This window comes from Stylophora pistillata, chromosome 9 (assembly GCF_964205215.1).
Source record: "Stylophora pistillata chromosome 9, jaStyPist1.2, whole genome shotgun sequence".
Classification (NCBI taxonomy): Eukaryota; Metazoa; Cnidaria; class Anthozoa; order Scleractinia; family Pocilloporidae; genus Stylophora; species Stylophora pistillata.
The window spans coordinates 900581-917704 of record NC_142527.1 but is presented as its reverse complement, the minus strand read 5'-3'; the positions used below and the strand labels follow the sequence as shown (position 1 = coordinate 917704).

The window sequence follows — 17124 nt, the reverse complement described above, 5'->3', positions numbered from 1 at the left end:
GAAATTAAATTGTCGGAATGAGGTAAAGGTAACTTGCAGGATGACCACAATTAAGAAAAATTATTGCAGAAAAAACAACAAACAAACAGAACCTAGAGAGAATGCAATTAGGCCGAAGGAAATCTAAATTGGCAGAACGTAGATCGACATTTTGAAAATACAGTGATTTGTATATATCTTAAAATAAGTGGAATTTTCTCTCTGTAGATTACCATTAAGACTTCTTCTAGTAGCGGGATTTAAGCTTTCGGAGCAAAAGTTATGCGGTTCGCCATATTATGTTACTAATTGCATTGCTTAGAAACTGTTCGCTTCACATATATCAAGTGCCGCAAACAAGTGTGCTGAAAGCATAACTACGCTCCCAAATGTGTGTAGTTCTCTTAAACCTCCATTAGGTAAGTTCGTCGGTAGAAAGTATTAGATTTTGAAGAGTCCCATCTGCTGAGCAGTATATACTTCAGTTATGTGCTTTTATTTTGAGGCCAATCTAATTAATGGATCGAAAAAGAAGGAAAAACAATTTTTGCTATATATGGCATGTCGATCTGCACGCGAATTCGGTTTATTCTGTTGCTTTAACACAAAAACGCGAAAATGTTTTCGCAGCAGAAATTTTGTCATCTAGAACGGAAAAAAATCTGTTCCTGCACAAAACAAAATTACCAGTCCGTAAAAATGATGTCAGTGATACACTCCCGTAAGATTTCTTTTGGAATTTTACTCGCTGATTTATTTGCTTCAGGCACGAGTTCATAAGAACTTTCCGTAAAATCAGTCAAAAGTGAATCAGTGCACTTACTGGAAATTTAGTGCCGATCAAAAATGATTTTCCGGTAGAGACGATTTCGCTCAGACTTGAGAGAACAGTTGTTGCTGATTAGAACGAACTACTGAACGCCGGTGGCTGAGATGATTTTCATGCCGCCAAGGCCATACCTTCTGCGTCGCAGCTTAGAGTATCTGTTTCGAAACAATCTATAACAAAGAATACAAAACGTGGAGAGAGCATTGCATTTTGAAGTTACTGAGTAAAATGTTTGACGACCTCTGACGGTATATTAATCAGATACAGCGGCATGCTCGTCATTGATCAGATTCTGGACTATACGCTACGCTGTCACATAGAGAAAGCCTCTAAACGAGAAACAAAGGTAGAAACAAAGCCAGAAAAACAGAAACTGACAGAACATAAACAATTAAAGTGTTGTGAGTTGCTAACGGAAATCACCAGTTCGGCAGAGATACAAGTGAATGTCTATTTATGAGCACGAATGCGGATAATTCTGACCTTTCGAACCGAAAGAAAATTGTACTCAACTCGGGTGTTACGCGATCAGGCGTTCATCTGCAGTGCGTGATCTTTGTTTAACGTACAACAAGAAAACTGCCGGTAGCTGTAGTGGGGTGCGTTCATTGTTTTGCGGTTTTTGACTTGTTGCCAAAAGGTGGGACAGGATTATTAGTTCGCGTGTTCAAAACTGAGTCACGAAACTTCTCTGAATGACGATACATTTCTTGCTGAGCAGCACGTTTTCCAGGCGTGTTCTTAACACGCACCATTTCACAAATTGAATAACGCTTAAAGGCTTAACAGCCCCCTATATTAAGTCTTTTGATTTTCAGATTGATCTCCCAAACCACAATTGTCTTAGTTGGCAACGCTTCCAACTGCCACGCGCACGAGCCACTGAACGAAATTAATTTTTAGAGTTTTTTGGTTTCCTAATATTTGTTCTCTGACTAACACCTAACATTGACTTGAAATATCAACAAAAACAATACATATTGAATAGCGTATCGTGAATATATATTCACAGCTTGTCGATTCATAGCCCCCTGATGAATTCACCGCCAGATATAACCTCCAGATCTACATGTCTTCAAAACGCGCTAAAAGTGTTTTCAAGTAGTCTTATACCTACGTTACTTTGGCAGCCATGCAACAGAAATACAGTAAATGCACTTGTTCTTACAGTTTTCCTGAAATGATTGTTATCTCAGAAATTTGCTGAATTTACGTTTTCAATAGATTTGCACCACCTCTGGGCCGGTATTTCGCTCAATTTTCCGAATAGCTGCTAGCTTAACGCCTGCTTCGGTAAAAATCTCTTGCCATGATTGTAAGACGTGCCGTAAAACTTAATTTCCGGCGTATACCAGAAATGTATAGATTCCTTGAGATAATTCGAGGTAAGGCTGTTAATTTTTGGCGATATTAATCCGCGTATTAACTGATCACCCGTCGATGGAAAAGAGAAGCTGCGAAATTAGCCAAAGGTATTCAATATTGCGTGACTAATATGAAAACCCCGGGAGACGAACTGAATGACAAGGTACATTGCGTAACAAAAATACCCCTAAAATGAATGCCACTGCATAGTTTCGCAACAAAAAAGAAGCGTGAACAGTCAGCTAAAGATCTTGTTGTAGCGTCATAAGATTGCATGCGTTTAACCTTCCGGTGTAGTAAGAAAACACCACGCAGAAGCATTCATCACCTTGTCAGATTGAATTATTCTTCGAGATTGACACGTGAGTAACCAAGTGGACTATTCAATACTTTGACCTTTTTTCAGATAGCTGACGTTTTCATTATCCCGACAATTCTTAGCTGCGTCAAAGATTGACTGTCCTTTGTCCAGTGGTAGACGTCCTCAATCTGTCTACAAGCGACGCCAGCTGACAACAAGAAGTCACGCTTTTCCTAGTTTCTTTGACTCCGGCGGTGTATCGCGATCATGATAGTACTCGGCATTTGTGCGGTCGTAATCGTGGTTTTTGCGATAACTGCAGCGATGAGCGACAAGCTTCGTGAAGCCGTAATATCATCGAAAACCTACAAGAAAGGTTTTGCCGTCCATATGAACTTATTCAGTCGCATTCACAACAGCGCCGTCAGAAAACACAAAGAGGACATTTTCGAGAAACTGAAACCATGCGCGGAAAGTGTTGGAGGTGGCGATATTTTGGAGATCGGAGCAGGAACCGGGGCAAATTTTGAGTTTTTCCCCGAGGGAAGCTCTATCATAGCACTTGAACCAAATCGTCACATGGTACCATACTTGCAGGAAAACGCTCAAAAGTTTCCGCATGTGCAGCTCAAGGAAATCGTTCTAGGATTTGCCGAAAAAATGGAAGGGATTCCAGATGAATCTGTCGCCGCTGTTGTATGCACCTTGACACTGTGTTCAGTGAGTGACGTAGACACAACTTTGTCAGAAATCAAGAGAGTTCTGAAACCTGTAAGTACGCAAAATATGTCTCAAAAAAACATTTGTATGTAGAATTTCTACCATTCAGTGGATTCGCTCTTTTCGTAGTTACAGATCACATGTTATGTTCATGATAGAACTTCACCCAAAATTGCTCAAAATGATAATTTTTAATTTTCCTTTAACATTTCGAGCGACTCTCACTTTTCCTCCACACGATTGCATTTCCCTTCCATCTGCCACGGGTATCAGATCTTAATCCTCGAATCCTTATCTCTAATTTTCCAGGAACTAGCCAGCTATTTCGTTTTTAGGAATGTTAAAAAAACTGAATTCCATCATTATAAATATGTAGGAATGTGCGTGTTTTTAAACATCGAAGACGGACAATATAAACAAATGTTAATTCCGATAATTCTGATCCTATTTCAATTATTTGATTGTCTCATAATTGCACACTTCCACTTAAGTGGCGCAAGGAAAATTACCAAACTTCGACATCTCGTAGAAAACGGATGTGATGTGAGGACATGACTTAAACGAAGTTCAAATGTCATTTCTAAGAACATTGTTTCAAAAATAGCGAGAAGTCGTCGCTATTTTAGACTGCCCATCAAATTTTAATTGGATCGGAAGTATTTGATATAGCACGCTTAAGAGGAATCCATTTTTACAACCAATAGTTTGCGGCACCCGAAAACAACTCTTCGAAATCGCAATATTCTAACTTGCACAAATTCTTTATGCGTCTCCCTAACGCACATATGATAACCTTTAATTTGAATATCGATTATTTTTTTCGATACCTGTTACCTATTTGAACAGAAAAGTGTGAAATAAGTATACGTTCTGTAGTTATTGACATAGTAATTACTTTTGGCAAAGGCAAAGAAAAGCTCTCTTGTTTGGTTTTGAGACCATTTGATTGGAGAAAGTTCCCCCGACAAAACAATTTGAAACGAGATGTTAATGCCTTGTCATTTTATCTAAACGTTTCGTATCAAATTAGTGGTTTTATATCAAGGAATCGCAACTTAAAAGCATATATTTTCGTCTATCAGTTGGGGTTTTTCAACGATTTTTTTAGGAGAATATAAGATTGTTTTGATCGTGGGAAGACACTAGTGGTATGCTTTGTGTTCGCCGCAAGAAGCAAAAGTTTCGCGAAGAAACGAAAGGCATGAAAAAGGCAATTGAGATTGAAAGAGAGATTGGGGTTTAGCTAAGAGCCATTTTGGTGATGTTGACTTATTTTGTTTAGCTTTCAGTTGAGTTACAGAACCCGATATGCACGCGAGAAAACCACGATAACCTTTAATGTGTTTATATCTCCTAAAGGAAATATTGACGAAAAATGTTTATTTGAAAAAACGTCCGGTAGCTAGACTTTGTTTACCCGAGCCATGTGCATAAACAATTCAAAATATTCCCTTCGCTAAGTGTGCATGTCAGATGACAAAACTTATATTCTAATATAATTTCCGCTGTTTTGATTTTTGTGTTTTGTCTAATATCATTTCCGCTGTTTTGATTTTTGTGTTTTGAAACCTAAGTCGTGCCATATGATTTCTTTGCAAAGAAACATAACATTTAGAACAAAAAACATTCTTGTAAGGATACATCATCCTGTTGGAAAAGCACGATTTTAAAAATGTCTGTTATTTTGTTTTTTTTCAGGGAGGTTATTTTTACTTCTTGGAGCATGTAGCAGGTATGTGGCGTCGTAAGAACTAAGTCCAATTCTTTCTTCTATATATAAGACTTAGGTCTTTCTGGCCGATAATTCGGGGAGGTTTTTTCAAGCGAAGGGCCTTGTAAAAGATTTGCGTGATGTTGCGCTTTCGCGATTGTTCTACCAGTTTGTTTTGTTCGATTTTTTCCTTCGTTACTGGTGTAATCCCGCGAAGTAAATAGCAATGGGAGTGTCCTTAAGCTTGGCTGATGAAAATGTTTTGGCAAACTTGTCTTTTAGAGTAAATTTCCGACCGCAGGAAGTTGCTTACGGAAGTCACCGGACGTTGAACTACGAGGAACTTTGCATTAGCAGCTGCCAAAAAAAGCAGCTGATAATTTTGGCATTGTATCAGCAGTTACATAAGGATCTTCCTGTTTGACCGGAGGTCAAACATGACGTGGGGTCGATTTACGCCAAATATAATCCTTTCTTCCTTTTCTGTTCAAATCACGTTTTGTACTTTGCACAAAATTGCGGTAAAAATCGTTTTACGTCAGTCACTAAACTTTAACATCGTGTCTATCGATTGCTATGTCCGGCCATCGGTCCGGCAGCAGCCTCGAAATTATCAACCGAAAGCGCCGAAAAAATCAGTTCGGGCCAGCGACCGGAGCGCGAGACTCGTGAGGATGATCCCAGTCCTCTCCGGCGATCGCTCGGTATTTCGTAGCCCGATAAAGGACTTGAGAGCACTGCGTGACTTCCGTTCGGCTGTTGACGTGTCTTTTAGTGGTTTTCCTGCCACTTGAGGGTTTAAACACGGCATACTGATGAAAGACGAATGAGTAAAATCTTAAATTGCCTTTTAACATATTTTCCGTATTTATGTCAGCCACTGCGATGAAACTAAGAGCACAAGACAATCTTACCTTCTTCCGCGTATTTGAAACTGTTCATATACAAAGGAAATTCCGAGAGTTGTTTCCCTTTTGTCCTAATTTCCTGGAGCTTAAGAAAATTATTCTCAAGACTAAGAGAAGCTGCTCCATTTTACTTAGTAATTTGGATATATCAACAAAGTTGAAATGGTAAATTGGCTACCGTAATGATTACCAAAGCTGACGTTTCGAGCGTTAGCCCTTCGTCGGAACGAATAGAGGAATTGTGGGTTGCGTGTGCTTTTAAAGGCAGAAAATGGAGCTACGTTATTGGTGGTTACGTTATTGATCTTTTTACTTCGATCTAAGCAGGCCGTGGAGAAAATTTTTCAAACATACTTAATTTGCTTTCTTATGCGCATCAGATGAAACAGAAACATGGAGGAACTCCCTGCAGCGAAGATTTGACAAGCAGTGGAAATATCTCAGCGACGGATGCTCTTGCAGTAGAGAAACATGGACCCACCTGGACAATGCCGGCTTCAGTACCGTGTCTTATAAAAAATTCGACCTAAAAGAACTTATTGTGCTTTGTTACCTTATGCGGCCTCACCTAGCTGGGTATGCCATTAAATGAGGTGGCACACATGGGGTGTGTTGCCCCACGCAAAGTTGGGTGAGTAACGCGCGACCCTCAACAAGACAAACCCTTTGACATCCACACCAGGCAGAGGTTTCTTTTGGTTCACTATGTTTTATCGCTTTTTCACCCCTAGGGAGGGTGCCCCAAACAAATATTGACACGAGGTGATCGTGATTTTCACCGCAGACTACTCTGAGAACTCGCATTTTGTGTCTTCTCAGACAATTCGCTCACCATTAGTGCTTTTTCTCAGTCTTCATTGGCATTAACAAAAGACAAAAGGGTTTAAGAATTTATCTTACGAACCGTTAGTAGTATTTTGGTATCTAAAATTCACTCAAGAAAACCTCCTCCCAACTGTTGTATATATTTTTATTTCCTCTTTCCATGGGATATTTTTCAGCGTAGTTTTTTTCTTTTATCTAGCGCACGTTAAGTATCTCAGCACACACAATTTAACTGATATAACGTTGACAGTCGTATCAAAAGGAGTTGATCAAAGTAGATTATTTATCGTACACGACACATGTAGCCGCGTATTTGTAAATGGTATGACTCATATTATACTATTACGCATGTAGGGAGTTACGACGGGAAAAACAGAAATACATCGTCAGAAATTGTACTTCCTCACTAAAGGGTTTAATAATTGTTTACCTTTATACATCAAGGCACTAAGTATACCTCACTATTTCAGGCGTTGTTTGTAATCGATGTCATTTAATTTAAGAGATCAGGATGTAGTCATCAAATTATTTATTGCATATTGTGAGAACGTGGTGTCATGCGTGGCTCGCATAAATTATTTTAACGAAATGCGAGTTACAATAGCACAGTAGTCTTATAATTGAACAATTCCAAGTTAAAGTTATAAAACTTTTTGGTATAGATTTGTGAGATTTTTGCAAATTTGCCTGATATAGAAGGCGTAATTTTCTTCACCGATTGATACTCAAGTTACCAATTTTTCTCTTTGATAGCAGTTCAGTGCTAGGTTTAGGTACATTTCGTGGAGAATAAATTAATAAAACGGAATGTTTGTAAAAAAAACAAAATATACTATAATCGTTACTGGGCATAATTAAGTAGAAATCTCCTCTGGAACAGAGAGATTCTCCTTTAATTCATTGTTGTCCTTATTGCACGAAAAGGTATACTACATTATCGAAAATAAAATTATGAATTCCAGAAGTATGGTTCAATTAAAACCTCCATTTTTTTTACATTCCCAGGCGAAAATTATGGCGTGGGGTTTCGAAACGGGCTTGTTGCGCTCAAGATGGTCGGGCTTGGGGAGCCTTGACGTGCAAAATGTCAGCTGACTTCCATAGAGGAAGTGTGCGTTGCATTTACACCTGATATCGCTGTTAGTGACTCCATGACATTTGTACAGTTTCACAAAACTCACTTTCATTTATATTGAAAATTCTTTCCTTTGATGTCACGTGTTATTTAAAAATTACAAATCCTATGTCGCATCCCATACACTTGGCCTCGTTCTCGTGCTCTGCGCCCACAGACAGGACCCAGGCAACCTAAAAATACCTTTTATATTACACTTATTCCAGTCAAATTACTTTTTTCTAGCGATTCTACCAAGATTCCCCTTTTGATCCAAATCACAATCAAATTGTAGCTAATCTAACTTTGTGAAATTTTGTCTTACTTCCAGAGAGGGGTACCCTTCCTCCGGAATTCAGTATAACAAGAGTTTATTACTTAAGAAGCCTCGTCCTGTTAATATATAATTTTCTACCTTGATAACACAGACGAGCTGTTCATAAATATGAAATCCGCAAATTAAGTATGGAGTGAAATTTAACCTTAAAAGACACATCTTTCAAAGTAAGATGATTTTTCAGACTAAAATTCACTTTGGAACGGTAAATAAGTAATGGTAAGTACAGATTATATTCAGAAGATCCGATGGTCCGAAAAGAGAATTGAAAGAACTTAAAAGTACAACAGTGTGTTCACATTGACCAATAACCGTAAAAAAAATATATATATTTTTCCTCTACTTTCTCTCTGGATGCACCAATTATAGGGAGAAAACTTTCTACAGTTTAAAAATAGTTTTAACATTTTGAGCTATTATCGAAAAAATGTACACTTCTTTCTTATTTTTTTTTCTGAAAATTCAAAACATTATCTTCCAGAGTAACGAATCAAAGAAGAGAACAAAACACCATTACCATAGTGATCGCGCGTAACAAAGTGAGTTAACGAGGAAATTCGATTTGAAGTCTGCGTTTCATGCTCACCCTTCATCCACTTTTTCAGTTTTATACCGGATCACACACAGTACAATTATAGACAATGTTTTACTTCCCCCACAAGCAACAAAAAAATATCTCGCATAAGTCATTGATATCAAAGCATTGATTCACTTTCTAGGAAGCGATTGGTCACACGGTTACTTATCCCATGTGACGTAATACCCCTTAGGTAATTTTCACCCCCTACAAGGTCACAGTGTAACATTATTCCACTCCTCACCTACACCAAGCACCAAAGCATGTTCTTGTGAAATCGCCGCTAGTTCTTTCAGCCACTCCTCCAAGACTACAATACAGTAGACAGCGTTTTTCACAGTCTTTGGATTTTTCCTCTTATATGTGTTCTTTGAAAAGGAATTTTTCGGTGAGTTTTGGGGGTTAGAAAGTTTTCTAATGGTACCCGGTTTGGGATAGTTCTCGGCGCTTAAATCAGCGGTGCTCCCGAATTTGGGGCTTAATGAGTGTAAGCTCTCCCACGACTCGCTTAGGGACAGACTTGAGCTGGTGCTTGCACTTTCTAGACTTCCCCGCCTTTCCTGGTTGGCTATCGCCAATTTTGGGCTCAAGGAAACATCCACTGATTGTTTTCGAAGATTGGAGCTTCCCTTACCAAAATATTTCGGCGCGGGGCCGTCTTTAAGCAAACGAACGTTGCTCAACAATGAAGAGTCTGTTTTCTGCTTTAACAGCTTTCGAGTCGATGTAGGGCTTCTAGTTTCAGGGTTTTTTGATAATTTCACTGGTTGTTGTATATCCGCAACGACGCTCTGAATACTAACTCGGCTCTTTTCCTCGCGAAGAATTAGGTTCTTTCTTGCACGGCGCAGGAGTTTGTCAAGTTCGTCAACTTGATCAGCGATGTTCTCCACTTTAATTTTCACTGAACTAAGGATCTAGGTGAAATACAACAACAAAATTATCTTAATTGCAAGCATGATTCTTTCTCAAAGTCGCAACAAAGTTATAAATGAAAAACAGCTTCTAGCTGGCGCGAAAACTCACTCGGATATTAATTCGCAGACATTACCGTTCTGAAAGCGAACCTCAAAGAAAACTGTAAGCGGCGAGGAACAGATGGTGTCCAAGGACATATGGGAGCATAACTTCTACCTAAATAGAGGCTATTGTGTCTAACAGTATTGAAACATTTTTTGTAGGGCACAAAAATTGGATGAAAACGGATGTTAGTTTTCTAGAGGAACTTAATGTACGCAAAAGGAAACAATGGATGAATATAAAATAGGGAACATCTCCTACCTGAAATAGTGAGCGCACTCCTGGTTTTAGAACCATGTTGTAATTTAGAAGAAACGATCGAAGTAGCGGTTGAGGATATAAGGCCAGTCTGGTAACCACACCAGTCAAAATCAAGTTCACATAAAACGTGTTCTGCGGCATTCGCTCCACTTTCTGAAACAGCGTTGTTAAAAACGGTCCTAAGTCCGGTTTCATTTGCTTCTGTTCAAACTCAGTCGCTGATATAGAGCGCTTCACGGGCGCATGCGCATCCTGAGGTGAAAGGAAAACCTGGTTCGGAATGTTGCCATTGACAACAGGCGCGGACACAATAGATGAGGATCGCTCTCGTTCTTTCGAGGAAGGGTCCTGTATGGAAGGATTTTGTCCGTCATATGGGGCGGACCAGCAGGCACACTTCATTTGACAAATTCTCAATAAATTTCGCGCGTCTGCAAGGTACTCCATGTAATCTGCACAAACGTCCGAGTAAAGATCTCCAAGAAAAGAGGACCGGTAGAACACCAACTCGCTGGACGCTTTGAGGTCGATCTTCATGGGCGTGCTGGGTACACTTCCGTTGACATTCTCGGTGGAAGAAGACAGTGAAGAGTTGCTGCTGGAGTTATTACAACAGGAAGGTATCAATGACAGGAATTTAAATGCGCTCTTGCTGTACAGATCCACTTCCTTGATGGTTCTTCTTTGGCTGCTCAGAATGTGCGTGCAGGGAATCAGATATCTGTCGAGGAGTCAGTTGTATGGTTCAGGTATTGAAGTGATAGCCAATCAGTTTAGGCCCTAGAGGCCAAGTCACTCATAAATGCAACTGCTCATCCCTGTTTCGGCCACATGAAGCGACTAAACGAGTACATCTACTTCTAGTCGCTTCATGATGGGACGCTAGTCCATTGCAAATTACCTCCCTAGCATTTCATCACGCTTCCCTGAACAGTTTGCATTGTAAGAGCCAAGTACCTTGCCTAATCTGCACTCAAGTCAAGTGGCCCTTTCAGTGGGAGCTTATCCTGGTTGCCTTAGCATGAAGCAACTAAGTCCGATTACATTTGCTTTCGTTCAAACTCAGTCGCTCATATAGAGCGCTTCATGGGCGCATGCGCATCCTGAGGTGAAAGGGAAACCTGGTTCGGAACGTTGCCATTGGCAACAGGCGCGGACACACTAGATGAGGATCCCTCTCGTTCTTTCGAGGAAGGGTCCTGTATGGAAGGGTTAACGACTCCACCCACCACCAGGCTTTTCATCAGCTTTCACTGCCAGTTTGCCTGTAGCTTTTTTTACTCCTGGCTGCACAGAGACTGGTTTGTACTTTTGAATTACAAGCCCTCTTTTTTGTAAGAAATCAAAAGCACCTAAGAATTCACATTCCTCATGAACCATTCCCTCCCGTCTAATCCAGCTCTAGGGAAACTGAAGATAAAAAGCTTGGTGTATGCAAGAAAAATGGTCTAAATTACGTTGTTGAGGGAGATGGTATTTGAGATAACCTGAGTTATTTAGTACAGTGCAAAATACAGAACCAGTGCACTACGTAACAAGAATCAATTTGATATCATTAACAGAAGGTATGGAAACTCACTTTAGCACCAAACTGTAGATGATGTCTTCACAGTTCAGGTCCAACAGAGTGTAAAACAAACCCAGTGATACAACAGCAAGCTAAGACAATTAGTGAAAAAAAATGCATTCAATGTACATATATCACTGAAGACAATACTATTGAGCTGTGAGAACAATGTATGTGGAGAAAAACAGCTCAACAAAGTGACAGTCTTTATAATAACTGATACTATCATATCACTCAGTTAGTGCAAGCCCTGTTATTGGTCAATTTGGTGGGCTGTTTCACTGTACAACTTATTCAAGCAAAAGTTTGATCGAATTGAAATCTCCCCCCCCCCCCCTGCCCTATTTTTGAGAACTTCATGCTTGGGCCTTAATTTTGAGTGGAAAAACTTTGTCTATAGCTTACAGTATAGACCTTGGTCCCATTAGTAAGGGGCATTAATACTTATTATCCAACTACACCTAGACGAGTACAAATAACGCCATAGACGAGTACAAATATCACGCGGTATTTGTACTCTAGAGTACCGGTTAAACAGGTTTTCTTGCATCGCATAAGCGAAGCATTCTAGTTATGAAAAAAAAAAAAAAAAAAGTGGCGGACAATTTGAATCATATTTCCGACAACAAAGAGTCAGAATGGGTGGAAAATATAGGTCCAAGTTCATTAGATGAATCGAACGAAGAAAAACGGCTTGACGACCAGCAAATTTTTTCAATTAAGGAAAAAAATAGAAACAGTGACACAACAACGCCCCAATTCCATTCCACTTTGCATACTTCTGTCACGCACTCCCCGTAGGTAAATATCCGCGAAATTCACCCACACTGAAATAACAGTTTGGCATGTTGGATAATAAATAACTTATTAGACGTTTTGTTGTGTAGTATCACTGAGTATTTTTACTCGTTATTTGTATTTTGACTCGCCCTACAGGCTCGTCACAACTCGGCACAACTCGTAAAAATACTCAACAATATTACACAACAAAACGTCTAATAAGATATATATATTTTATGGAATCTACCACCCTTCATGTACTCAAAAAGTGTTTTCAGTTCTAGTTTCTATTAAAATGAAAAACAGTTTGCTGGAGAGCAGAACAGATAACATGCAGTTCAGGGTTAGTTATTAATTCAAACAAGCTAATTTCAGAACAAAATTTACCTGAGATTCATGTGCAATCCTTGAGACAAGTAAGTCAAGAATTGGCATTCCATCACATCTTTCCACCAAAATGAATTCTAAAAATACTTTCATTAAGTTGGCATCTGTGATGCTGCGTAGAAACAAGTCCAGATAGGATGTGGCAGCTATCAATGCTTCAGTGGATGACTGCAAAGTGGAAAAGTCACCACAAATTACAGGGCTCAACACTAACTTTTCAACTTACTAGCCAAGTGGCTAGTGACATCTTGGATGTTACGACAATTTCAGTTTGCTTACCAGCCAAACTGGCTAGTGGAAATTGAAAACCACTAACCAAAACTGAATTTCTACTAGTCTGTGGCTAGTGGGCTACTGTTAGTGTCGAGCCCTGAATTATCCACAATTACCAATTCATAAATTAAGATAATTAGAGAACAAATGAACAAACAAACAGTACTGCAAAGGGAGTAGAAGTTTTTAGAGCTTGGTATATCCTTGTCTTGCTCAGTGGAAAATGAGACTGCAAAGTTTTCATTTTAAGATCAGACATATTTCTGTCACAAAGATAACTAATGCAGTAAATGGTTTGAACCCGGGGGTAACATGTGAAGGTGTAGTCTGATCGTCTGGGTGAGTGTAGTCCTGAGAAGGACTGTTGTCGGTAGTAGTGACTGACGTTTTGACAACCTGTGCGGAAGTCATCATCAGAGTCAAGTGGCTTTGATGATGACTTCCGCACAGGTTGTCGAAACGTGAGTCACTACCACCGACAACAGTCCTTCTCAGGACTACACTCACCCGGACGATCAGACTACACCTTCAAAGATAACTAAGTTGTGAATTTAAAGTTTCACATTTTTTTAACCCTGAGCCTGTCCTGTTCAAAGTCTTGAAAACTTAGTTCACAACTGTTCAAAGGACTATAAACCCTTTCTCTCCCAAAATATGACATATAAATTCTCATTATATTTGGTCTTACACTTCTTCTAATTTAAGTGCTGAGAATTTGGTCTCCAATCAAAAACTATCCCTAGTTGATTTTTTTCCTTGTTTCTATCACCTTTCTTCTTTGTTAAGTGTTGATATCAAATTGATAAGGAAAATTTACTGATTGGTTACTCTTGCAAGTGAAATAGTAATAGCCTACCTGGCCAAGTGATGATGCCATTACTGACACAAGAAATCCATGATAAATGAGATCCAACAGCTTGGACTGGACTTGAGGATGAGCAATCTGAATAGAGAGTTCAACGTTCAAAAATTTAAGAAAATATTCAATTTGGTCTCTGACATTATGAAAACTGTACAACAATAACAACAAAACTGTTTTATGAAGGCAAATATTTCACTTAAGATAATTTTAATTTAAACTGAATTATCTTCCTAACAATTATCAAAAAATTTTCGAATACCTCTTCCTTCAGTAGAAATAAATCATCAACTGCTGGTGTTGGTAAACCACCCCGCAATCTTTTTCAACATATCTCCCCCCCTCTTACAGCTATTTCTTCTTTAATTTCCCCTTATCAATCCTGAGTAAAGTCCAATAGTGGGGCTTTAGAGAACCACATGAACATGAGCAAAACAGGGAGTTCAACAAGACAACCTTCAGGACTGCGGTCTAGCAGTACCCAGTGGCCCCTGGTGCCTCACTTCTGCTCTCTTGGGTGACTCACAAGTCTTAGTTTTTTCCTGAAAAGCATATGCTGGGTACCCTGGATTTCAGTTTCAGAGCACTGGGCTCCTTCAATTTTTCTTAGAGCACATCCTTGATTAAACATTTTTCATGTCTAACCAGTAAAATTGGATATGCATATATTAATCAATATGTACCTGAATGACATTGTTACAAAATTCAAGTGATGTCAGAAATGAAACCAGTTCAGGAAAAGTTGCCCACAGGCCTCTCTCCAAAGAATACCAGTCCTCTGAAGGTATATCAAGTGAAGTTGGCAGATCAGAATACAAGGCACTGAGTCCTGTTGCTAACACCTAAAATGTTGTAGAGAGAAATTTAAACAAGGAAACAATCCACATCTAAATTCTTCCTGAGTATTCAAAAAACTGTCTTGAAATATTACAACAATTATGCTAATTTTTTAAGGATACCAGCCCTGGTGGCTGAAATGCTGTTGTACTTGAAACACTAACAACATCTGGTCCAATGTCCAGTTTGAAAACCTAGCAAAACGTTGATCTGCTCCATTTGTTGTCCAATCAACCATGATTTCTTCTACATTTTTCACCAGCTAATTATAGAAATCGAAAGCCCCTCATACAAAATCGAAGTCAAACCTGAACAATAACTTATAAGGATTAAGGAAACACATTTGCAAGTGTAAAATTTCAATTTGGCACATTTCCCGTTTCAGGTGATTGTTAGATTATTCTAGCTAGAGGGTTGAACAGTCGGGGACAAAAGCCTGCCTTAAAACAAGTAATAATAAACAAGCGCAAACGAAAATTACACAAGACCAAGGGAGATCAAACACAAACTCAAGAAACAGTTATACAAGTTTGCGTTTATAAACAGTTTTCCAGTTTTCATCATGCTATACAGAGGGCGAGGAAATTGTCACATGAATATCATTCGTCCAGCTGGAGGTATAAAGTTGTTGTTTCCGAGAACAATGTGTAAAAGTAATCGTAACCCCATATCAAACCGAAAGCAGATTTTCCTTATCAGCAAATTCCTTAAGCTATTGAGTAAACCACTACAAGGCGAAGTCAATAAAAAATAAACAAACATGACATTTCGAAATAGCAATAAGAAAAGGCCCGCCAAAGTTTGAAGGTGATCTTAAAAAAATAATCTGCCATCGCTCAGAGGGCCAACAAAATTCAACATGTTGTAATTCAAACAAAAACTGAAATAAAAATGTCAACAAGTATGATGACGAAAGTGCACTAACCGGACAAAAGTCTGTATCTTCGGCAATGTACCTGCCCAGCCTAGAATCAACTGATGATAAAGCCATGCACAACAGCATAGCATCACGGGCCCAAACGCCAACATTTCCATCCCGATGTACGTAAGGAATTAGCAGAGAAAACACAGAGAGCTTGGCTATCTGTGCGTGATGGTGATTATCCAAGAAAAAAAGATCCAACAGTGCAATATCCCGGTTCACACTCACGCACAGGCCCTTCAGCACTGCCACGAAATGTTCTTCCTCGTCCGAACAAATGTTGTTTACGCAAGAATGCAATAGATACAGGAGAGGTTTCCAAACCTGTTCGTAAATCAACAGTGGTGCTCTACCTTTCTCGATGAGATTCCTAAACAGTCTTAGCTGTTCTCGCTTCATATCCTTGACACAATTTCTGCTCGACGCACTCCAGTTGTACACGGTTTGAAATACATTTTCATCCAAAACGTATTGTAAACAAGGACCTGGGTCACCATCCTTTTCATCGACTAAAACATTGATAATTTCGTTTAAATGGTGGACTAAAATATTACACCGCTCTTGATGGCCAATAGTTTTCTCGTCTAGCGCTATGATTGACTTTGCATTATTCCAATGTACATCAACAAGCTTCAGAAAATCCTGTGCGCCGAGCTCTGCAAACCCGTCTTCTAGTTGCTTTTTTTCCGCGTCTGAACTCGGCGATTGAAGTGGCGACAAAGACGCAAGTTTCTTCAGTAAACTCATGGCTAGATAACGGCTTAAAAATACCCATAGGTCGTTTGTTCAACCGAACAAGAGGTTGTGTATCTGCGTTCACGCAAGTCCGCATCCGCCATCTTGGCTACACAGGGCCGCACGACAACACTGACGGTAATTGACAGCTCAGTATATTAGGAGCCAATCATATCGTGCTTCTATTTATGTCTGGTATTTCAGTAGCGCAAACCTCGTAAAAATTTCTATATCCCACACATTTTAACAATTCAGGGAAGGGGAAATTCAATTCTAAACGACTGGCGATCTAAAAGATTAAGCTTCATAATATTTGAGTAAAAGATGTTTTCAAGAAATTTCCTTCAGAGTGACTAAAGATTCAAATCCGTATTTTCATTTTTCGTGCTAAATTCCAAATTGTTTCTTATCCAATCCTGTATGTAAGAATAATTATAAACGTTACGCGATCGAACAATTGAAGCAAGGATGCGGAAATTTAAAAATATATTCTACAATGCTGTGCGTGTGTTCAGAAATAGATCATAGATGACGTCAAAAGTATGGTAAGAACAAAAAAGTACTACCACTGACCCATGAGAACGTGGAATCTATTTGTTTTATACGATAAAAAAGCAACATATTTTTTTTTTTGAAGTGACATCATCTATGCGACTAGACCTCGCAATAGCCCTCATCCCCTCCCCTCATCTTCTTCCCCTACGCCTCCCCATTGTCTCCTCATGCGGGTCTCCAAGAAGACGTCGATCACCGTTTTAAGCTCTGTGTACCCATTCCGCAAGAGTGAACGGCCTGGGTCGGCATACTTTCTAGTTCC

At 39.3% G+C, this 17124-nt stretch overlaps 2 protein-coding genes across 3 annotated transcripts; one reads left to right on the top strand and one right to left on the bottom strand.

The window, feature by feature from the left end:
* The first annotated feature begins 270 nt into the window (after positions 1-270).
* On the top strand, positions 271-7602 carry LOC111342320 (thiol S-methyltransferase TMT1A). Of its 2 annotated transcripts, none has more exons than XM_022949388.2 (4): positions 271-398; positions 2580-3245; positions 4893-4926; positions 6194-7602. In XM_022949388.2, exons 2-4 carry the CDS (start codon positions 2742-2744, stop codon positions 6403-6405), a joined length of 750 nt encoding a protein of 249 aa, XP_022805123.1. In that variant the 5' UTR covers positions 271-398; positions 2580-2741; the 3' UTR covers positions 6406-7602. The 2 variants fall into 2 exon arrangements, with proteins under 2 accessions (XP_022805123.1, XP_022805124.1); XM_022949389.2 differs by lacking the exon at positions 271-398 and adding an exon at positions 1468-2535 and having other exon boundaries at positions 2615-3245.
* Positions 7603-7804: 202 nt separating this feature from the next.
* Positions 7805-16917, bottom strand: LOC111342319 (FHIP family protein v1g243165). Its single transcript, XM_022949387.2, has 7 exons — positions 15576-16917; positions 14497-14655; positions 13811-13897; positions 12682-12849; positions 11527-11606; positions 9948-10668; positions 7805-9583 (listed from the first exon to the last, which is right to left on the bottom strand). The coding sequence occupies exons 1-7, from the start codon at positions 16317-16319 to the stop codon at positions 8882-8884; spliced, it is 2661 nt and encodes an 886-aa protein (XP_022805122.2). The 5' UTR covers positions 16320-16917; the 3' UTR covers positions 7805-8881.
* Positions 16918-17124: the final 207 nt, after the last annotated feature.